Source organism: Corylus avellana, chromosome 5, assembly GCF_965113065.1.
Source record: "Corylus avellana chromosome 5, dhCorAvel1.hap1.2, whole genome shotgun sequence".
Classification (NCBI taxonomy): Eukaryota; Viridiplantae; Streptophyta; class Magnoliopsida; order Fagales; family Betulaceae; genus Corylus; species Corylus avellana.
Window position 1 is genome coordinate 26,424,354 of NC_142494.1, and position 23,373 is coordinate 26,447,726.

Sequence of the window (23,373 nt, forward strand, 5' to 3'; positions counted from 1 at the left end):
CGAAAGCAATGCCTTTATAATTTTGTGGGGGTGATTCTCTCACTGTAATTTTGGCCATCCAGCACAAGGAGCAATATTCTTCACATTCTCCAACTACTGTAATTTGTCCCTACAGGAGCAAATACTATAACGAAATTTGGTTGCCTAGCTATGTGGTTTATTAGGAAGCAATATTCCCATGGATCTTTTTCCTCGATCTTCTTCACGGTTGGCTGGACAGTGGGAATTAAAGACTGTATTTTTTTTTTTTTCATTTATTTATTTTTATCTCATCCCCAAAAAAGGGGCTATTATTAACTTGTATATAACCCTATACTTAGTAATTCTTAATAACTAGCTAGACTTATATAGTGATCATCCTACATAAAAGTTTTTCATAGTAATTAAGCTGTGATTCTGTAAACCAATCATACATTGTTCATAAGAAGGATAAAAAAATATTTAAGCAAAATACATAGTCATGTGTACAGAATAAAGTTCCTTGGATTTCTCCAACATAGCCTAAAAAGGCAAAAGTGCATGATGATGGCAAACGACCTCAATCACGCTCATCCTATCATACAACCTTTTTTTTTTTTTTTTTTTTTGGGGGGGTACTTTTTCCAAGCCAATCAAACCTTCATAGAAGAACTACCCCACACTTGGAAAAACATGTAACCAAGCTTTAGACTTTAGAGTCTCTGGTGTCCTGCAAGGCATCTTGAGTCGTGATAGTATCAAAATGAAGACTTGGGTAGGTCAATCAAGTCGTGGTTGGCTCGGTCCCACTATCCATTTCTAACATGTGTTCACCGTAAACATTATTGTTTTGAGAAACACCAGTGGTACCCACAAGACGGAATGATCCTATCTCCGAGTAGCTATGCTCGCCACCAGGGTTGATTTTCTCATTCACGGCGTCCGCATTCTCCTGCAGCTCCAACGCAAATCTGAGCTTTTCCATCACATCATTCATTGTGGGCCGTTGGATCGCCTGATCACGCACACAGCTCTCTGCAACCTCCACGTATACCTGGAAACACTGGGGAGCTATCTTGCCCTTTAGATTGGGATCAATAATTCCACCGATGGTCTCCTTCTCAATGCATTTTCGGGCCCAGTTGGCCAAGTGCCACTGCTCGGTCTCGACTTTTTTATCTAGTGCTTTTCGGGCACATAATACTTCAAATAACACAACGCCAAAGGAGTATACATCAGATTTTTCCGTTAGTTGCCGACGCCGCATATAATCTGGATCCAAATACCCCCACGTGCCTTTTACCAAGGTAGTAACCGCTGTGTTATCCTGACCCGTTTTGGACAACCCGAAATCTGAAACCTTCGCCACCCATTTGTCGTTCAACAGAATATTATTGGTCTTCACGTCACGGTGGATAATTGGTTGCTTCAGGCCTGTGTGCATGTAGTTTAAACCAGACGCCGCTCCGATGCAAATCTTGAGCCTTTGTTTCCACGAGAGGGGATGGTTTGGGGTTTCATAGAGGTGGTGGCGGAGAGTCCCGTTGGTCATGTAGTCGTAGACGAGGATCATCTCGCTCTCCTCGTTGCAGAATCCGATGAGAGAGACGAGGTGGATGTGGCGAAGGAGAGAGAGCATCTCGATCTCTGTCCAGAACTCACGGAGACCTTGTTTTGACTCCGGGTTCAAGCGCTTGATCGCCACCGTCAATGTACCGTCGTCAATGAGACCCTTATATACGTTGCCAGAGCCACCGACGCCAATGATTAATTCTTCATGGAAGTTGTGGGTTGCTGTTTTGATTTCGTCTAGTGAGAAGCGGCGGCATAGCTCTTCCGGCAGTGACGAGGCTCTTGTCCTTGTTGACTCTTCTTTGTCTGTCCAATGAACCATGAAATTCACTAGAGTGAGCACAACTAAGCATGCACCACTCCCAATGGCAATGATTATTGTTTTGTCTGTTGAAGCAAATTGTTGAGCCGGCAGTGGAGAGGGCAAACTTTCAGGATAGGGTCCGGCAACGGCAAGGTTTCCATCAGAGTTGCTCAATTTGAACATCTCCATACCATTTAGAATGACATCGTTGATCGCAAAGGAATCTTGTTTTGGGTGTAGATCAACGAAGAGATGAGCCTTGTTTTGAATCCTTACCACATAGTCCCGGTACACCGGTGTCTCGCTCCTTTTGCTCCACAAAAGTACATCAGCCCTGTCGTCGGCTATCTTATTGTCTATATAGATAATGAATGGCCTTTCGCCGACTTTCGTTATGTTAGTTTGGCAGACAATTTCGCAGAACATTTGGCAGAAATGGAGCCTCACCAGATAATTGAATCCAGAATCAACGGGTAATCTCCACGTCAAATTAGAAAGCAAGTTATGGGTTTGGTTTAGACCCATTGTCGCTGCGGTCTTATAGACATCATCTGGTGCAGTGTAACTTGGTATGATCGAGTATATGGGTTTCAAAAACGTTTCATGAGGGATTACACGTCCAACCAATGAATAGTTATCGTCCTGGGACCATTCTCTAAACATGCCAGTATCTCCCACCGGTGAAATGTAGCCCCCGCCCACGTTTAATCGAACAACCTTCTCGAGTGCCATCTTGTAGTCAATGGGGAATTGAGAACCTTGGCCGACGTAATAAGGGACGGCAGGACCGTCTGCCACATAGTAGAGGTGGTTTGGCATGGAGACAATCTCAATTCCATTAATAAAAGCATAGAATTTACCAGAATTACTCGGAGATGGGATGAATTTTACATCCAACTTTCTATCCTCTTCCACGTTGATGCAGAACTCTTTAGAAAGAGTGCTTTCGTCCGAGGACGACTTAGCAAGTGAAGCACTGAAGTTTGTAAGTAAGGTGAACGAACAGGCTTTGACAGTGAAAAAGTCGGTAGAGTTATCAAAACCCGAGTAAGAATCCGGGTAGAAGTGCAAGCGAACGAATTTGGGGCCAGGCCCGGTGACCGGAAACACGTACGTGAATTGGGAAGAAGATACACGGGCAGTCTTGTAGGGGACAGCGTTCAAGTAGTCGTGGCGTTTCGCTTCAGAAATTGTAGATTTGTGATTGGGTTCTTCTATGGGAGCGAATTTGGAGTCAATGTCTCCGGTCCACTCGCGGTGATCCCTATCCTTAGAGTTGCCAGAAGTGCCGCAGTTGAGGGCAATATTATCAACAGCGACGTAAGGAGGTGTAGTAGAAGTAGAGAGGGAAGAGAGATGAGAAAGAAGGCAGAATAAGAAGAAGATAGGGGTGAGCACTAAGAGGTTCCTCATAGTCATGGGAGCAAGAGATCTCACTCACTCGAACAATTTGAGAGCAGCAGACCAGAAAAGGGATCAAGCTCCTTTTTGTTTCGACCATAAAGTAAAACAAAAGCACTATATATTGAATTATTCGGACCAAATCAATTAAAAAAAACTTTGTCCAACACATGAATAAGGTTTGTTATTGTGTCAAACCGTCAATTTCTAAAATATGAGCAATATGACTTTTTTAGAGCAGATTGCTCTAATATAGCAGATCATATTGCTCCTAATATATAACCTGATAGATATAACTAAGAATTTCTTACATCCATACCCTATTAATTTATGGAGTAGTGATTTAGTGAACACCGGTGTACATGAACAATGTGCACGCTGGTGTTCATATATATATATATATATATATATATATATATTATTTTTTTTACTGTTTAAATATTATTTTAATAATATTTTATAATATATGAACATCGGCTTACACATTGTTCATGCATGCCGGTGTTCACTAAATCACTACTCTAATTTATGACTTGTTTGGTTGCAGCCTTAGCTAACCCATGTGCAAACATAATTGTTCTCACGCTTGGTATGACAAATATGCCAACTCCTTAGCCCTTTTAATGCTACTTTAATATAATTATTATATATATATATATATATATATATATATAATTTACAATGTGTCCGTACCTACTCCAATATCCCCATAAATGGAACAACATTTTCCTGTAAAATCCTTTTTTTTTTTAAAAAAAAAGTATATATATTTTTTCTTGATCCTTAAAGAAAAACTCATCTCATGGGTGGCTGCTGGCCACCTCAAGGCCACCCATAGACCCATAGGCAAAGGCAAATGAATGATTCCAATCGCGATAGTAAATAAAGAAAAAAAAGAAGGCGGCTTGAATGACTATTAAGACTTGATAGAAACCAATTTTTATTGGTAAAAGGAATGATTTAGCCCCCTCAAATAGGCTATTAGGGTGGCCAACCGCCCTTTGAAATTATAATATTTAAAGAGTCAAAAATCATCAATTGTCAACAAAAGCATAAAAATTTATGAAAATGAAATTGAAAGCAAGCAACAAGTAACAAGCATTCTGACAGTTTTTAGAAAAACAGGTAGATATGGAAGGAGAGAAGGGAGGATATGCAGGCTATCCTGCTCAAAGGAGATTACAAAATACAAACGCTCATTTATAAAAGGGAAAAATATAAAAAAGTCTCTTAAATTATCAGTTATTTTTTATTTAGCCTCTTAATGTTTCAAAAGTAATAAAATAGTCCGTAAACTATTAAATTATTGCATTTTGACTACTCCGTTAGTCAAAACCGTCAGTTTGAACGGAAACTGCAAAACGACGTCGTTTTATTATGGATAGGTTACTACAATGCCCTTTCATGAAAAAAAAATTGAAAAAAATATAAAAAAGCCATCCAAACTACCGGTCGTTTTTATTTTAGCCCCCTAATGTTCATAAAGTGATAAAGTAACCCCTCAACAAAATGACATCGTTTTGAATTTTCATCCAAACTGATAGTTTTGACTAACAGAGTTGCCAAAATGCAATAATTTGATAATTTGAGAAGCTACTTTATCACTTTTGAAATATTAGGAGGCTAAATCGAAAACACCTGGTAGTTTATGAGGTTTTTTTTTTTATATTTTTCCCTTTATAAAAGCGTTTTAATAGGATCAAAGCGAGATCGCCATCTGCCGCCACATTTTCACGAGAAACGACGTTGTGCTCAAAAAAAACTCAAAAAAAAAAAAAAAGGAACAATGCAACGTGTTGGCTTCAGTCCAGACGTTTTCCAAACTCTTCGGTGAGTACTGAATGGCAGCCTAGTTTGTCAGCCCATAAAAAAATAAAAAATAATAGCATAATACAAATCTGTATTCTTGTGATAAGAGATAAAAGCAAAAAAAAAAAAAAATGATTGTATTATTTTTTTTATAGAAACTTTAAAGATCATATTTTATAGAAAATTATTATTTAAAAAATTATTATTTTTTAATTAATTATATAGATATGTATCAATTTGTTATTGGTGCTTACAAGTTAAATTTTAGACGAAATTTAGATGGAATTACCATCTTCGTAGGTACCTATAATTAGGGTTGTAAACGAACAAAACTACCTGTGAACTTGCTTGGGATCGACTCGATAAAGTTCGGTTCGTGCTCGACTCGATTATTAAATGAGCCGTTTGTGGGCTCGACTCGACTCGCCCGGATCGAATGGACTACTAGGTGAGCTCGAGCTCGGCTCACACAAGGAATTTTCCTTGGTGAGACGAGCCGAGCTTAAATTTTAGAGCTCGGCATGAGCTCAGTTTGAGCTCGAGTTCGTGAAATTTTTAAATGAGCCGAGCTTTGATAGCCCTAGCTCATTCAAGCTCGACTCGTTTACGGCCTTAGGCTATGATAAAAAATATCATAAAGTAAAACTTAAAAGAACAAAAAATAAATAAGTTAAACCTTAATTTTTTTTTAAAAAAAAAAGAGAAATGTGCATTTTTGTCCGGATGACATGTTATATTCACTCTAATTAGAAAATTACTAAAAATAGATGAAATATGCTATCTCTACAAAAATATAGGCGCTATAAACACAAGAAAAAAGCAAAGAAGCATTTCATTTTTTTTTTTTCATTTTCCAATGACATTTTCTATATATCGGGTCAACTTCACTCATCAGAACGACTAGTCCGCTACACAAATCATCCCCATCTTTCTGTCTCGCCGTGGAAAGACTGAATCCGATGGCCCAGAAAAGAGTTCTGCTATTGTGCGGTGACTACATGGAAGACTACGAGGCATCTTCTGAACCCGGCGATACCCTTTACTTTATCTGCTCTCTTTAAGTAGCTCTGTTCTTTGAATAGGTGTATGGGATTAATGTCTTGCAGTGTATTTTTGATTGCAGGCGATGGTTCCTTTTCAAGCCTTGCAGGCATTTGGAGTCTCTGTAGACGCCGTGTGCCCCGGTAAGAAGGCCGGCGATATCTGCCGCACTGCCGTTCAGCAGTCTTCTGGTCATCAGGTCTCTCTCTCTCTCACACACTCTGTTGCTTTTATTTTTCTCTGTTTTTGTATTTAAGTTTTTGGGTTCTTGTTCTATGAGATTTTGCATCTTCAAATTTCTGCATTTTCTTGTCCTCTGCCATGTTCTCTTTGTTCTTGTATAAACCCCATTTGTAGAAATTTGTTTTTGGATGAATGAGCATCATTTTACTAAAACAAACCTTACCACTTGTGACACACAACTACCTACTGCTACTGTGCACAAATTTACTACTGCCACAGCCTGAAACCACCTCCTACAGACAAACAACAAACTACAAAGACATTAGAGACTCCTTCAAATCAAACTGATTAACAGCTTTATTTACATATAATTCTATCTTGAAGTCCCCATCTGCAACACAGAACCCTATTTATTTCGGATTTATTGAATTTCCTTGCACGCATTACTCGAGTCCTGATTTCCCAATCAGTCCCTTTGAGAATCTGCTCCTCTGTTTTTAGCACATTGCCCATTTCTTGAAATTCCCAGTTGGTAATTCTACTGTGAGCTAATTTCAGCTGACGCTAGCAAGAGAATGCATCTAATAAAAACTATGTACTCTAAACATACATGCGGCTATGGTGGAAGTGACAAAATACATGGCGTTTGGTCACTAATGTGGTACCTTAAGTTTCGTTTTCATGTAGTTATGTGGCATAATGACAATACTAACTTGATGTATAAGAGTTGTTAGATGTTAAGGAGAAATGAAATGATCTACTTCTTCTATAAAGAGTACTATTTATGATTAAATATGCTACTTTTTTTATGTGGCAATTTATAATTTATATATGATCTTCTAAATTGTTTTGGAGTTGATAATATAATTGTATTTTCCCATTTTCCTTATTTCTAATGTTTGTTCTTTTGCATTTGTAATGGCTGTAGACTAATTCTGAGTCCCGCGGTCACAACTTTGCAATCAATGCGACATTTGATGAAATTGAATTTACCAAATATGATGGCCTGATGTTACCAGGAGGACGGGCTCCAGAATATCTTGCTTTGAATGAAGCTGTTTTAGATCTCGTCAGCAAATTTTCCAACTCTGGAAAACCAATTGCCTCTATCTGCCATGGACAGTTGATATTGGCAGCTGCTGGCTTGGTCAAAGGTCGGATGTGCACTGCATACCCTTTTGTGAGACCTGTACTTATTGCTGCAGGTGCTCATTGGGTAGAACCTGAAACCTTGTCAACATGTGTTGTTGATGGTAATATCATTACTGCTCCTATGTATAAAGGGCATCCCGAGTACATCCGGCATTTTGTGAAAGCACTAGGAGGCACCATAACTGGCTCGGACAAAAGGGTCCTGTTTCTTTGCGGGGTAGGTTCCAGGTTTTTTATATGCTCAAGCTAGAAATAGCAGATTAGAAAACTCATTATTTAGCCTTGATCCATGGGTTTTAGACATCTTTCTTACATCTTGCCTTGAAGTTCATGCTAATTGACTATAGTTTGAAATTGCAGAGGTAAAACTCATGTCATGCAAATTACATAATGGGCAGAAGTGGTCAACTGTGCGCCCGAACCCATGATTATGAGCATATGTTTTTGCGTGTAATGTGTAATGACATCCAGATGTATTTATCCATAAGTATTGGGAATTCAAAGGAATTATGAAGACTGACCTCTTAATCTGTAATTTTACATAGAAGGAAAAAGGGGTACAAGATTAGGCAATGATTTTTGTTGGCCTTGCAAAAGAAAATGTTTTCTTAATATCTTCATACACATTGTTGCATTTTGGTGTCTTCTTGGAAATTGATGGTTTATGGTGAAGTCCTTTAAGAAGTCTTCCAAAATCACCTATACTATATGTGCCTTTCCATATGTTGATGTTACATTCTTAAAATACGTGATGCATTTTGATTTTTAAATGAAAAGCTTACATAAGCAGCCTCTTATTCTAAACATATTTTGAAGGCTGGGGCAACTAGGTTGCCAGTTGCATGTAATAGTCTAATGCCTTAGAGTAATTAGTATGTAGAGTACGAGGGTAAGGATCAAAGATCACTTGGTGCTTCTATGTCTTAGTAGTTGCCTAACAATTAAGGATTGCGAAGGCAAGTTAATCTACTTCGGATTTATGACGGCTACAATTAAATGATTTTTACTGGAATCAATTGCTTGTTTCCTTAGTTGTTTTGATAAATCATATGGATCAAGATTGACTCTTTGGGATCCAACATTTCATCTGTACCTCTAATATAAAAAGGAAGAGGTTCCTCTTGTAAAGAATTTCCTGTCGTAAACTATTACTTAGTTAATATATAGTGTATTCCTGATACAAGTCAAAACTTGGTCTTTTGCAGTTACTGAGCATCATTGCCTTTTTTTTTTCTTTGATTAAAGTCAAACTCATGAATCAAATTGGTCTCTCACGGCTATTGGATTATTTCTCTATGTTAAGTTGTTCTTTTGTCTCTTATCCAGGATTTCATGGAAGATTACGAGGTAGCTGTTCCTTTTCAGTCCCTTCAAGCTTTAGGATGTCATGTGGATGCGGTTTGCCCCAAGAAGAAGGCTGGTGATACCTGCCCAACTGCTGTCCATGATTTTGAAGGTGACCAGACTTATAGTGAGAAGCCAGGCCATGATTTCACTCTAACTGCTAACTTTGAAGGTTTAGACACCTCAAGTTATGATGCTCTTGTTATACCTGGAGGTCGAGCTCCGGAATATTTGGCATTGGATAAGTCAGTCATTGCCATAGTGAAGGAATTTATGGAGACCAAGAAGCCAGTTGCATCCATCTGCCACGGTCAGCAGATTTTATCTGCTGCTGACGTTCTCAAGGTAGTCTTTTTGACAACTTGACATTATCCTTTAAGAAGGAACTCACTATAATGATGGTCTCGTTTTATTTTATCTCAACCAGTCCATTATTAGGAATGGCAAGTTATTCATATAAGGTATGCAAGTGATCATAAGCCTTTTGGATTATGAAACGTAAGGTTTGGTCTTTTCTATGTCAACTGAATTGGTAGCAATAGATATGAAATGTTCGATTCATGCTATTATTATCAATTGAAATGGAAAACAATCGACACTATAACTTATGAACTAAACAATTTGCTATGGATTCTAGTTTTCTTCTGCTTACGGGTGGGCACTAACCCCTTTGGTTGGTTGCCAGTGGTTTACAATGGTCGAACCGATGGGTATCGGCCACTAGAAATGATCCCCCAAATTGACCAAACCTCATCAAGACTCTTGAATCACACAGACCCTGATGGTTGTCAGTCAGTTATTGGTCTCGTGGTTGGGGGGCCGTGAATGTGTAGGAAGGTGAAGGTACATGCTCCGATCGTTGGTGGTAGTGGGCAAAAAATTACAACTTTGACCTTGAGGAATGCCACCGATGTGGTTTTCCGTATATAGAGCAACGACCTCCCCTATGAAACTGCAATGCATTAAAACTGTGATAAAGATTCCTTTAAAATACTATTGTTGTATCTCGTTCTGTTTGCAATTATTTACATCATATTAAGATTACTCTTAATTATAGTCTTGCATTTCTTGGAAAACAAAAGGAATCCTAAATCTTTTGATGTAGAGAACCATACTTACTTTGGCATAAAGAACAAAGTTGTGGCGGCTAAACTAGATTAAAATCACATATTACGATGCAAACACAATGCAGGCATCTTTCCTTCTGAAACCTATCAGTGTATGGATTAGCTCAACTTGATATTTTCTGTTAAAAATTTCACAGAATGCTTTGACTGATTAGTTTCGACTAGATTATTGCAAGATTATCGGAATGCAATGATCAGGAAGTAGATCTTGTTTTAGTCTTTGTACTGTTGACTTCTTGCCTGACCATCTCTTTTCTTGAATTAGTGCTTGACCAAAAGAGGGAAATGAAGTAAGGCATCAAAGATATTAATGGAGCCCCTCTGCTGCATGAATTGACATTATCTTGGTGCTTTTGGTCTTTGTTATTGTCAATTGCAATTTCACAAACATGGCCGTGCGCCCATTTCTTGAATTTCATTATTGGATCTTGATGTTTGTTTGTTCATTTTGTTGCAATAGGGAAGAAAATGTACTGCATACCCAGCAGTGAAGCTTAACGTTGTCTTAGCAGGTGCTACATGGTTGGAACCTAATCCGATCGATCGTTGCTTCACTGATGGAAATTTAGTAACCGGAGCAGCATGGCCGGGGCATCCTGAGTTCATTTCCCAGTTGATGGTCTTGCTTGGTGTTCAAGTAGCATTCTAGTTGTTTACCAAGCTCTCTGGCTTACTTATGTGCATACACTTTCCAACATAAATCAAGAATATATATATACATGTCCTGGTTGTTACCATGCTGTTGGCTTGCTTGATGACCAAAAATAAAGATGGTTGTATGCTAACGTGTCTTCTGATGTGTATTTCGAGAGAACAATAAACGGTGTAGTCTTCTTCTGGTTTATGCAATGCACCTTTTTATGTTATTTTTGTTAGTGGACTTTTTTTTTTTTTTAGTGGACTTGGTTGTTCAATAATAGTGCTGGAGCCTTTGCTTATCAAGTTCTTAACTTTTCTTGGTAATATTATGTGATTAAATTTGAATTTGATTCTGGATATTCTGGATATTTATACGAGTAGTCGGACTATATTAAAATAGTTTTAAGGGTTGTTAGCAACCCTTTAAACAACGTCTGGGGATGGCTAGCTAGACTACCGCATATGGTTGTTCGAGGGCGGTCAACTATCCGTAAAGCAACTTTTTGGATAAGTCAAATCACCCCAAAACAGCTTATGGTGGACCAGCCACCTCTATCAATTGTTTTTAGTGGTCCGGCCGTCCTATAGATAGTTGGCAAAAAATTAGAGAGAAAAAAAGGGTTGAATTTTATTATTTTTTGGAGTGAAACTTCATTTACCTCCTTCAAACTTATACCTAAATTATTATAATGTCCTCTTTGCAGCACCCAGAAAAAAAATAAATGCTAAAAGAAAATGAATTTTTGGATTTAATAAATAAAATAGTAAATCAAATGTGTATTAGTGACGACTTCATGTCGCTAGTATACTTGTATAAGTGACAATGTCATTTCGTCTCAAATATAAAGTATGTTTTTTTAGCTTCAATATCAACAATGACTTACATACGTGTTGTCGTTGATGTGAGTTTCACGCTTTTTTTTCTTTTTAATTTTATTTTGGGTCGAACATGAACGACAACATATATGCTGTGCTAATATTTTTCTATCAGCAACAACATAGGTGGTCGTTGAAGTGAGTTTTTTTTTTAGTTAAGTTTGCAGGGGAATGATTAGGTTGTGGGGCGCAGGGGCAACGTCTCTTATGGTACGGGGTATTTTAAGAATTTTCAAAATACGTCTATATAATTAGAGTTTAAGGTTTTTCCTATATACATATATGTTATAATGTAATCCTGAATCATTAATAGCAAAATATAGCTGCACTCTCTGTGGACATAGCTAGATACATTGCCGAACCACGTTAAATAATAAATATGTATTTCGACAATTTCTTAATCTCTCTTTTCAATTCTATATTGCTCATTGTTGTTAGGCACGGTATTAAGAGTATGCACGCAGAAACCTTGAAGCTATTGTCAAATAATTCAGTTTACTTGGATCCGTACAATGTAGACAAGAAGGATTCATGTGCCAAACTGCAAACATATATAATGCCTTTTTGTTATTAAAAGGTTAACGTGGAATATGATATCTACTAAAGATAATAATAATAAAAATAATTATAGCAATTATAATAGTCAAAAAAGTATTTCTACAGTTCCTAACAAAAAAAAGTATATCCATAATATATAATACAGAAGATAGGACCGTCAAGACTAAAAGAAACAATTAATTTGATGAACATATATAGGCTTTAGAAAAAGGCATTGCTTTTGGCAAAGTCGATCATTTGATCAACTTTCTGTATGAGGCCGGAGACATATTTTAAGCAGCAATGAATTTGCCAAAAGCAATGCCTTTATAATTTTGTGGGGGTGATTCTCTCACTGTAATTTTGGCCGGCCATCCAGCACAAGGAGCAATATTCTTCACTTTCTCCAACTACTGTCATATGTCCCTACAGAAGCAAATACTTGCGCTCATATTATAACAAAATTTAGTTGATTTCTTATAGGAAGCAATATTCCCATAGATCTTTTTCCTCTTCTTCACCGTTGGCTGGACAGTGGGAATTAAAGACTATTTTTTTTTTTAATCTCATTCACAAAAAAGGGGCAATTATTAACCCATATATATATATATATATATATATATATATATATATTAACATGTCAGACTATATATGTAAATACATAGTCATGTGTACAGAATAAAGTTCCTTGGATATATATCTCCAACAATGTAGCCTAAAAAAGCAAAAGTGATGGCAGACGACCTCAATCACACTGCGTCCTCACGGTTGATTTTCTCCTTCATGGCGTCTGCGTTCTCCTGCAGCTCCAACACAAATCTGAGCTTTTCCATCACATCATTCATTGTGGGCCGTTGGATCGCCTGATCACGCACACAGCTCTCTGCAACCTCCACGTATACTTTGAAACACTGGGGAGCTATCTTTCCCTTTAAATTGGGATCAATAATTCCACCTATGGTCTCTCTCTCTCTGTGTTTTCGACCCAGTTGGCCAAGTGCCATATATTGCTCGGTCTCGACTCTTTTATCCAGTGCTTTTCGGGCACATAATACTTCAAATAACACAACGCGAAAGGAGTACACATCAGATTTTTCCGTTAGTTGCCGACGGCGTACATAATCTGGATCCAAATACCCCCACGTGCCTTCTACCAAGGTAGTGACCGCCGTGTTATCCTGACCCATTTTGGACAACCCGAAATCTAAAACCTTGGCCACCCATTTGTCGTTCAACAGAATATTGTTGGTCTTTGATCACGTCACGGTGGATAATTGGTTGCTCCAGGCCTGTGTGCAGGTAGTTCAAAATAAAACCGATAGTTGGTTGGCATGGAGACAATCTCAATTCCATTAATAAAAGCATACAACGACTTACTAGAACTAGTACTCCTTGGAGATATTGGGATGAATGTTAAATTCAAATTTTGATCCTTTTTCACGTTAATGCAGAACTCCTTATAAAGAGTTTTATCTTCTCTCAAGGAATTAGCATGGATGGAAGCACGGAAGTTCCCAAGTAAGGTGAACGAGCCGGCTGACAGTGAAAAAGTATTGAGACCCTACAAAACCCAAGTAAGGAACCGGGTTAAAGTAGAACCGATCGAACGAATTTGGGGCCAGGAGTGACAAGAAACTGGTACATGAATTGGGAATAAGATAAACGGGCAGTCAAGTAATTAAGGGACCGTGTCTGCTGAGTGGTCTATGCGTAGGGCTGTAGAGGCAACAGATTTGAGATCAGCTTCTTCTATGGAAGTGAATTTGGAATGTATGTCTCCAATCCACTCGCGCTTATCCATATACAGCCGTTGTGTTGCCACGAGTGCCACAGTTGATGGCAATATTATCAGCATGCAGCGGTGTAACGAGGTGTACGTGGAAGTCGAGACTGAAGAGATATCATGAGAAACAAGGCAGAATAAGAAGAAGATAGGGGTGACCACTGAGAGGTTCCTCATGGCAGCAACAGATCACGGACTCTTAACAACAATTAGAGAGCAGGACAACAGATAATTTTTCATTAGCATGCAAATTATATTGGTCGTCTTTCTCACCATTAATGGCTTAATGCATACATCATTAATGAGCAATTGAAAATGCTTTCAAAAATTTTATGAGAAGTGCGTGTACGTTGTCATTAAAAATTCTATAGGGGTAATTTTTACCGTCATTTTGCTAGCATTGAGGTACATTGTTGTTATTGTAGTAGTTTGAGAGGTAAATTGTCGTAATTGATAGTTTGAGGATAAATTATTATTGAAGTGCTAGTTTGAGAGGGTTAAGTGGACTTTACCCAATATTATTTTATTTAAACGAACTTTTTGAATGTTAAAAACACTTTTAAACTATTCAAACGCAATTTTAAACGGGCCTAACACGCAAAACGCAAAAGCCCAAAGAGATAAGATAAAATAAATGCCTGGAAAAGAAAAAATCTACTTAAAAATAAATAAATAATCTATAAAAAAAAAAATAGAAACAGAATCAAAGCCAGATATTTTTTGGATGAATAAATCGGATCAAATCAAACCAAAGCGAGATCGGCATCTGCCACCACATCTTCACAGAGCAACTACGACGTGCTCAGAAAATACTTAAAAAAAAATGAAGGAACAACTGCAACGTGTTGGCTTCAGTCCAGACGTTTCCGAAACTCTTCGGTGAGTACTTAATGGCGGCCCAGTCTGTCAGCCCATAAAAAAATAAAAAATAATAGCGTAATACAAATCTGTATTCATGTGATAGAGATAAAAGCAAAAATAAAAAAATTATTGTATTATTTTTTATAGAAACTTTAAAGATCATATTTTATGAATGAAAACCTTTTGACCATTTTTTTTTTAAAGACAAATGTGTTTTTATTTTTATTTTTATGGAAATCTTTCATATTAATTCATTGAAAAAAATCATGAACATAAAATATTTACATTAGAGAGCATAAAGTTATAATAAATCATAGTCAAGGTTATGAGGTTATAACGTCATAAAGACAAACATAAAAATCTTACAATCAAGTCATATTTATGACTTCAACATCTGTTAACTTATATCCAAACTTCAGTTATAAAATAGATCTGCTCTAGACAGACCCAATCTAATACATAGGTAATTTATATTCTCAACTTTTATTTTTTTGGCCATAAGAGCAAAACCCTCACAACAAAACTAATCTTCCTTGACCTAAAGGGTAGGATAAAAACTTAACCCAAAAGATCCAAAGATTACTCATGAAAGCAGATGTAGGGAGAAATCAAATCCTTATTAAAAAAAACACATTAAAAACCAGCAAACAGCTACAATAGCGGAGGCGAGCGAGGCGAAGCGCACTGACCAGTGCGTAGTGGACAAGAATATATGAACCTGTTTTGCACTAATGAGCAACGAAATCAGTTGAGGAGACTAAATTTAGTTTAGAAATACTAAATCTAAAGCCCAACCGATTCTTGGAGACGAAGAACGGCACAACACGGTGGAGGGCGGATGGAGGCAGCGCAACATAAGCAAATGAATAACTGGAATAATTGGATTGATCGGAAAAATCAAAAAGATAAATTGAAAAAAGAAAGGAAAAAACAAAAAGAGGAGGGAGAGGGAAGAAGATGGGAATATGGGGAGGAGAAAAGGAGGAGGGAGCCGAGGAGCGAGCCCCCACAGTTTTTTATCTCTAGCCGAGAAATGTGCATTTTTGTCGAGGTGACATGTTATATTCACTCTTAACTAAAAACAATTACAGAAAACAGATGAAATATGCTATCTCAGTATCTCCAACAAAAATATAGGCCAGATAAACATAAGAAAATGCAAAAATTTCTCTTTTTTATTTATTATTTTCCAATGACATTTTCTATATATAGTGTCAACTTCACTCATCCGGACGTCAAGTCCGCCACACAAATCATCCCCATCTCTCTGTCTCGCCGTGGAAAGACTGAATCCGATGGCCCAGAAAAGAGTTCTGCTACTGTGCGGTGACTACATGGAAGACTACGAGGCATCTTCCGAACCCGGCGATACCCTTTACTTTAACTGCTCTCTTTAAGTAGCTCTGTTCTTTGAATTGGTGTATGGGATTAATGTCTTGCAGTGTGATTTTTGATTGCAGGCGATGGTTCCTTTTCAAGCGTTGCAGGCATTTGGAATCTCTGTTGATGCCGTGTGCCCCGGTAAGAAGGCCGGCGATATCTGCCGCACTGCCGTTCATCAGTCTTCTGGTCATCAGGTCTCTCTCTCACTCTCTGTTATTTTTATTTTTCTCTGTTTTTGTATTTAAGTTTTTGGGTTCTTGTTCTATGAGATTTTTCATCTTCAAATTTCTGCCTTTTCTTGTCCTGTGCCATGTTCTCTTTGTTCTTGTATAAACCCCATTTGTAGAAATTTGTTTTTGGATGAATGAGCATCATTTTACTAAAACAAACTTACCACCTGTGAGACACAACTACCTACTGCTACTGCGCACAAATTTACTACTGCAACAAACTGAGACCACCTTCTACAGACAAACAACAAACTACAAAGACTTTAGAGACTCCTTCAAATCAAACTGATTAACTTCTTTATTCACATATAATTCTATCTTGAAGCCCCCATCTGCAACACAGATCCCTATTTATTTCGGATTTCTTGAAATTTCTCTTCACGCATTACTCGAGTCCTGATTTCCCAATCAGTCCCTTTGAGAATCTGCTCCTTTCTTTTCAGCACATTTCCCATTTCTTGAAATTCCCAGTTGGTAATTGTACTTTGAGCTAATTTCAGCTGACGCTAGCAAGAGAATGCATCTAACAAAAACTATGTACACTAAACATACATGAGGCTATGGTGGAAGTGAGAAAATACATGGCGTTCGGTTACTAATGTGGTATCTTAAGTCTCGTCTTCATGCAGTTATGTGGCATAATTACAATACTAACTTGATGTATAAGAGTTGTTAGAGGTTAAGGAGAAATGAAATGATCTACTTCTTCTATAAATAGTGCTATTTATGATTGAGTATGCTACTTTTTGTATGTCGCAATTTATAATTTATATATGATCTTCTAAACTTTTTGGAGTTGATAATATAATTTTATTTTCCTATTTTCCTTCTTTCTAATGTTTCTTCTTTTGCATTTATAATGGCTGTAGACTTACTCCGAGTCCCGCGGTCACAACTTTGCAATCAATGCGACATTTGATGAAATTGAATTTACCAAATATGATGGCCTGATGTTACCGGGAGGACGGGCTCCAGAATATCTTGCTTTGAATGAAGCTGTTTTAGACCTCGCCAGCAAATTTTCCAACTCTGGAAAACCAATTGCCTCTATCTGCCATGGACAGTTGATCTTGGCTGCTGCTGGCTCAGTCAAAGGTCGGAAGTGCACTGCATACCCTCCTGTGGGACCTGTACTTATTGCTGCAGGTGCTCATTGGGTAGAACCTGAAACCTTGTCAACATGTGTTGTTGATGGTAATATCATTACTGCTCCTACATATGAAGGGCATCCCGAGTTCATCCGGCTTTTTGTGAAAGCACTAGGAGGCACCATAACTGGCTCGGACAAAAGGGTCCTGTTTCTTTGCGGGGTAGGTTCCAGGTTTTTTATATGCTCAAGCTAGAAATAGCAGATTAGAAAACTCATTATTTAGCCTTGATCCACGGGTTTTAGACATCTTTCTTACATTTTGCCTTGAAGCTCATGCTAATTGACTATAGTTTGAAATTGCAGAGGTAAAACACATGTCATGCAAATTACATAATGGGCAAAAGTGGTCAACTGTGCACCCGAACCCATGATTATGAGCATATATTTTTGTGTGTAATGTGTAATGACATCCAGATGTATTTATCCGTAAGTATTGGGAACTCAAAGGAATTATGAAGACTGACCTCTTAATCTGTAATTTTACATAGAAGGAAAAAGGGGTACAAGATTAGGCAATGATTTTCATAGGCCTTGCAAATGACAATGTTTTCTTAATAACTTCATCCACGTTGTTGCATTTTGGTGTCTTCTTGGAAATTGATGGTTTATGGTGAAGTCCTTTTAGAAGTCTTACTTCCAAGATCACCTATACTGTATGTGCCTTTACATATGTGGTATGTCAATGTTACATTCTTAAAATATGTGATGGATTTTGGTTTTTAAATGAAAAGCTTACATAAGCAGCCTCTTATACTAAACATATTTTGAAGGCTGGGGCAGTTAGGTTGCCATTTGCATGTAATAGTCTTATGCCTTAGAGTAATTAGTATGTAGAGTACTAGGGTAAGGATCAAAGATCACTTGGTCCTTCTACGTCTTAGTAGGTGCCTAACAATTAAGGATTGCGAAGGCAAGTTAATCTGCTTCTGATTTATGACGGCTACAATTAAATGATTTGTACTGGAATCAATTGCTTGTTTCCTTACTTGTTTTGATAAATCATATGGATCAAGATTGACTGCTTGGGATCCAACATTTCATTGTGTACCTCTAAAATAAAAAGGAAGAGGTTCCTCTTCTAAAGAATTTCCTGTCGTAAACTATTACTTAGTTAATATATAGTGTGTTCCTGACACAAGTCAAAACTTGGTCTTTTGCAGTTACTGAGCATCATTGCCTTTTTTTTTTTCTTTGATTCAAGTCAAACTCATGAATCAAATTGGTCTCTCACGGCTATTGGATTTTTTCTCTACAAACTATGTTAAGTTGTTCTTTTGTCTCTTATCCAGGATTTCATGGAAGATTACGAGGTAACTGTTCCATTTCAGTCCCTTCAAGCTTTAGGATGTCATGTGGATGCGGTTTGCCCCAAGAAGAAGGCTGGTGATACCTGCCCAACTGCTGTCCATGATTTTGAAGGTGACCAGACTTATAGTGAGAAGCCAGGCCATGATTTCACTCTAACTGCTAACTTTGAAGGTTTAGACACCTCAAGTTATGATGCTCTTGTTATACCTGGAGGTCGAGCTCCGGAATATTTGGCATTGGATAAGTCAGTCATTGCCATAGTGAAGGAATTTATGGAGACCAAGAAGCCAGTTGCATCCATCTGCCACGGTCAGCAGATTTTATCTGCTGCTGACGTTCTCAAGGTAGTCTTTTTGACAACTTGACATTATCCTTTAAGAAGGAACTCACTATAATGATAGTTTTATTTTATCTCAACTAGCCCATTATTAGGAATGGCAATTTATTCATGTAGGGTATCCAAGTGATCATAAGCCTTTTGGATTATGAAACGTAAGGTTTGGTCTTTTCTATGTCTCAACTAAATTGGCAGCAATAGATATGAAATGTTCGATTCATTCTCTTATAATCAATTGAAATGGAAAACAATCTACACTTCATAACTTACGAACTAAACAATTTGCTGTGGAATCTAGTTTTCTTCTGCGTACCGGTGGGCACTAACCCCTTTGGTTGGTTGCCAGTGGTTTACAATGGTCGAACCGATGGGTATCAGCCACTAGAAATGATCCCCCGAATTGACCAAACCTCATCAAGACTCTTAAATCACGCTGACCCTGATGGTTGTCAGTCAGTTATTGGTCTCGTGGTTGGGGGGCCGTGAATGTGTAGGAGGGTGAAGGTACATGCTCCAATCGTTGTTGGTAGTGGGCAAAAAATTATAACTTCGACCCTGAGGGATGCCACTGATGTGGTTTTCCATATATAGAGCAACCACCTCCCCTATGAAACTGCAATGCATTAAAACTGTGATAAAAATTCCTCTAAAATACTATTGTTGTATCTCATTCTGTTTGCAATTATTTACATCATATTAAGATTACTCTTAATTATAGTCTTGCATTTCTTGGAAAACAAAAGGAATCCTAAATCTTTTGAAGTAGAGAACCATACTTACTGAGGCATAAAGAACAAAGTTGTGGCGGCTAAACTAGATTAAAATCACATATTACGATGCAAACATAATGTAGGCATCTTTCCTTCTGAAACCTATCAGTGCGTGGATTAGCTCAACTTGATATTTTCTGTTGTTAAAAATTTCACAGAATGCTTTGACTGATTAGTTTCTATATACTAGATTATTGCAAGATTATCGGAATGCAATGATCAGGAAGTAGATCTTGTTTTAGTCTTTGTACTGTTGACTTCTTGCCTGACCATCTCTTTTCTTGAATTAGTGCTTGATCAAAAGAGGGAAAAGAAATAAGGCATCAAAGATATTAATGGAGCCCCTCTGCTGCATGAATTGACATTATCTTGGTGCTTTTAGTCTTTCTTAAATTGCAATTTCACAAACACGGCCGTGCGCCCATTTCTTGAATTTCATTATTGGATCTTGATGTTTGTTTGTTCATGTGTTGCAATAGGGAAGAAAATGTACTGCATACCCAGCAGTGAAGCTTAACGTTGTCTTAGCGGGCGCTTCATGGTTGGAACCTAATCCGATCGATCGCTGCTTCACTGATGGAAATTTAGTAACCGGAGCAGCATGGCCGGGGCATCCCGAGTTCATTTCCCAGTTAATGGTCTTGCTTGGTGTTCAAGTAGCATTCTAGTTGTTTACCAAGCTATCTGGCTTACTTATGTGCATAAACTTTCCAACATAAACCAAGTATATATGTACATGTCCAGGTTGTTACCATGCTGTTGGCTTGCCTGATGACCAAAAATAAAGATGGTTGTATGCTAACGTGTCTTCTGATGTGTATTTCGAGAGAACAATAAACGGTGTAGTCTTCTTCTGGTTTATGCAATGCACCTTTTTATGTTATTTTTGTTAGTGGACTTGGTTGTTCAATAATAGTGCTGGAGCTTGGAGCCTGGAGCCTGGAGCCTTTGCTTCTCAAAATCTTAACTTTTCTTGATAATATTATGTGATTAAATTGGAATTTAATCCTGGATATTATATGGGTAGGTGGAGTGGGAAATTTGATATTCTATCATTTGTTTTTCCATAATTTATTATTGGTTTTATCGGTTTTGCCCCGTATTTGGAGGAAATGGCGCTGAAAATTAGAGCCTAGGGGAATAGAATGGGCCTGTCACCTGTGTTAGAGCTTCTTTTTAAATTATTTAAACGGTTAAAAATCAATTTTTGGGCCCAAAAGGCTGGCTGAAATTGGGGAAACTAGAGATTTAGGGGGCCCAGCTGCAATCTGTCAGAGTTGCATGGAAACCCTAATTGTAGCCAGCCTTGGCGCCCGTTTGATATTGTGTTTGAGGAGGTTAAAAGTGTTTTTAACACTCAAAAAATTCGTTTGAAGAAAAAAATACTCGTTTGGTAAAAAAATTAAAAGTGCTTTTAAAGGTCCAACAATCCTAAAAAAAACAAAAAAAAAAATTAAAAAAAAAACACTTGGTAAAAGCTTAAAAATGAAGCTTTTGCTCAAAAGTTATTTTTTACTTAAAAGCTCTACTTCTCAAACGCAATCTCAAACATGCTCTTAGAGCTTGTTTGGGATTGCCTTTGAGAAATAGAGTTTTTAAGTCAAAAAGCTTTTGAGCAAAAGCTTCACTTTCAAGTTTTTGCAAAAGTGTTTTTTTTTTGCTATTTTTAGGCTTTTTGAACCCTTAAAATCGCTTTTAATTTTTTTTATCAAATGAATTTTTTTTTTTTCAACGAATTTTTTGAGGATTAAAAGTACTTTTAGGTTTCTTAAACGCAATCGCAAACAGGCCTTTAGAGTTGTATTATTCGGTATTAGTGTTATGTTATTTGGGGAAAGAAGTGAAATCTGTGAGTTTGACTAGGGTGCTATAATTTTTGAAAAATCAATTAATTATATTATTAATTTTTACAAAACACTTCCTAAATATTAACAAACCAATTTTTAATTCTTCTCAAATGTGATTCTAACCGAATCAATTCTTAATTGTTTTCAAAACTCTTTTTAAAACTCAAAATCAAAAAAACAAAAAAATTCAAACACTCCCAAAAATTTTCTAACAAAGGAAAAAAAAACAACATAGTTTGCTTTCTAATTTCCTTTTTTCTGACATCGCAGTAAACATGAAATTTAAGGAATACTTGAGCTGTCGGGACACGTTTAGTGGGGTCCTCTTATTAGATAAGCAAAAGCCTCCGTGGGACAAATTCATTCATTCTTCTTTTTTCTTGTTGGTTGCTTCATTCATGTAACATGAATATGCAAATTGTAAATTTACAGTAAAACCCAACTCATAACCAAACAGTCAAATACATCATGAATGCATCATTCACCTGTATTTGCGAAGGTAGGTTGGTGGAATGATAGACGGTGAAAACGCTGTTTAAAACGGATTGAGATTTAGACAGATAGACTTTATATGAACCGTCTCACAATTTTCTGTTCAAATTGCAATTTAGATCTATTTACGACGAGATACACAATTTCGACAAATTAAAAAGAAACCCTTGATGCCCAAGCATGAGTAAAGCACAAGAAAGAATAAACCACCGTATCAAAACCAAAGGGCATTTATGGACATCACAAAGAAACTTCCCCTGCCCTATCCCATTACTGTACAACTTTAGCTTTCATGCTATAAATACAAGCATTATCAACCTCATGCCATATCATTAACATTCCATTGCCAAAGTTAGCTGGAGATTGAAAAAGGAAGGCAGTGAGAAAATGAGGCCGGCAACCAACTCCACCGCAGCTACTGCTGACGCCGGCTTCCGGAACTGGAAAACACCCATTCCTTACCTCTTTGCCGGCCTAGCCGTCATGTTGGGGCTCATTGCGGTGGCATTAGTAATTCTAGCTTGCTCTTATCGTAAATCGTCTTCCCACTCGCCTAGAGATGCTGAAGGAAAACCAGCAAAGCCGGTGCCGGTCACCGAGGCGGATTCCGAGCCGAAGATTGTTGTCATCATGGCAGGAGAAGAAAACCCTACTTACTTGGCCAAACCCGTCTCTGCCGCTGCCCATACTGAAAAAGTCTAAGTTGAGATACTTGTATTTTGTTTTCCTTTTCCTTTTTTTAATTTTTTTTTATTATTATTTCTTAGAATTATAATTTTTCTGTAGTTTTCTTATTTAGGCTTGCGAGAGAATATGTAAAAAAAAAAATGAGGTAATTAAAAATAAAGCTGGCTGCCATTTCTTATCATGTTAAGTATTTGGGGCTTCTTAATTTTCATTAAATTATATATTTCTTCTTATTATTTTCTGTTATAATTAATCCTAGTTTTTCATCTCCTGCATGGATTCAACATGTTGCTCAGATTAAATTAAATAATATATATATTTCCACGGACCAAGATAAAAGAAATATATGTTTATATATATATATTTATATATATATATTTTGATGATGATGATGTTGTAGCTTAAAAGGAAAGTGAAACTTTGTGCATCTTTGGAAGCAACTTCGAGGAATTTCTTCGATGGAGCCACAAGAATTTCTACTTTCATTACTTAATTGATTCCAAAATATATACTTTGCTTCTTTAAAGAATGACTTCAACAACAAAAAAATTGCTACCAACAATCAGCAAAGCAAGTTGAGAA

At 37.3% G+C, this 23,373-nt stretch overlaps 2 protein-coding genes and 2 pseudogenes across 4 annotated transcripts; 3 read left to right on the top strand and 1 right to left on the bottom strand.

The window, feature by feature from the left end:
• Positions 1 to 664: 664 nt before the first annotated feature.
• LOC132182127 (receptor-like protein kinase FERONIA pseudogene) lies at positions 665 to 3,259 on the bottom strand (annotated as a pseudogene).
• Positions 3,260 to 5,892: 2,633 nt separating this feature from the next.
• Positions 5,893 to 10,766, top strand: LOC132183198 (protein DJ-1 homolog D-like). 2 transcript variants are annotated; one of them, XM_059596603.2, is made up of 5 exons: positions 5,893 to 6,057; positions 6,168 to 6,284; positions 7,197 to 7,637; positions 8,747 to 9,109; positions 10,157 to 10,341. In XM_059596603.2, the coding sequence occupies exons 1-5, from the start codon at positions 6,004 to 6,006 to the stop codon at positions 10,178 to 10,180; spliced, it is 999 nt and encodes a 332-aa protein (XP_059452586.1). In that variant the 5' UTR covers positions 5,893 to 6,003; the 3' UTR covers positions 10,181 to 10,341. The 2 variants fall into 2 exon arrangements, with proteins under 2 accessions (XP_059452586.1, XP_059452584.1); XM_059596601.2 differs by lacking the exon at positions 10,157 to 10,341 and adding an exon at positions 10,352 to 10,766 and having other exon boundaries at positions 5,894 to 6,057.
• Positions 10,767 to 15,623: 4,857 nt separating this feature from the next.
• On the top strand, positions 15,624 to 20,648 carry LOC132180382 (protein DJ-1 homolog D-like). Of its 2 annotated transcripts, XM_059593183.2 has the most exons (6): positions 15,624 to 15,638; positions 15,800 to 15,936; positions 16,048 to 16,164; positions 17,070 to 17,510; positions 18,640 to 19,002; positions 20,245 to 20,648. In XM_059593183.2, the coding sequence occupies exons 2-6, from the start codon at positions 15,883 to 15,885 to the stop codon at positions 20,431 to 20,433; spliced, it is 1,164 nt and encodes a 387-aa protein (XP_059449166.1). In that variant the 5' UTR covers positions 15,624 to 15,638; positions 15,800 to 15,882; the 3' UTR covers positions 20,434 to 20,648. The 2 variants fall into 2 exon arrangements, with proteins under 2 accessions (XP_059449166.1, XP_059449165.1); XM_059593182.2 differs by lacking the exon at positions 15,624 to 15,638 and having other exon boundaries at positions 15,767 to 15,936.
• A 1,806-nt stretch (positions 20,649 to 22,454) lies between these two features.
• On the top strand, positions 22,455 to 22,972 carry LOC132180383 (protein GLUTAMINE DUMPER 5 pseudogene; annotated as a pseudogene).
• Positions 22,973 to 23,373: the final 401 nt, after the last annotated feature.

Excerpts from the sequence above, each read along its gene's own strand:
- LOC132180382 (XM_059593183.2), top strand. The coding sequence starts at position 15,883 with ATGGCCCAGAAAAGAGTTCTGCTACTGTGCGGTGACTACATGGAAGAC. Across the intron at positions 17,511-18,639 it reads GGGTCCTGTTTCTTTGCGGG|GATTTCATGGAAGATTACGA; the intron begins GTAGGTTCCAGG and ends TCTCTTATCCAG. Across the intron at positions 19,003-20,244 it reads CTGCTGCTGACGTTCTCAAG|GGAAGAAAATGTACTGCATA; the intron begins GTAGTCTTTTTG and ends GTGTTGCAATAG.
- LOC132183198 (XM_059596601.2), top strand. The coding sequence starts at position 6,004 with ATGGCCCAGAAAAGAGTTCTGCTATTGTGCGGTGACTACATGGAAGAC. Across the intron at positions 6,058-6,167 it reads ACTACATGGAAGACTACGAG|GCGATGGTTCCTTTTCAAGC; the intron begins GCATCTTCTGAA and ends TTTTGATTGCAG. Across the intron at positions 7,638-8,746 it reads GGGTCCTGTTTCTTTGCGGG|GATTTCATGGAAGATTACGA; the intron begins GTAGGTTCCAGG and ends TCTCTTATCCAG.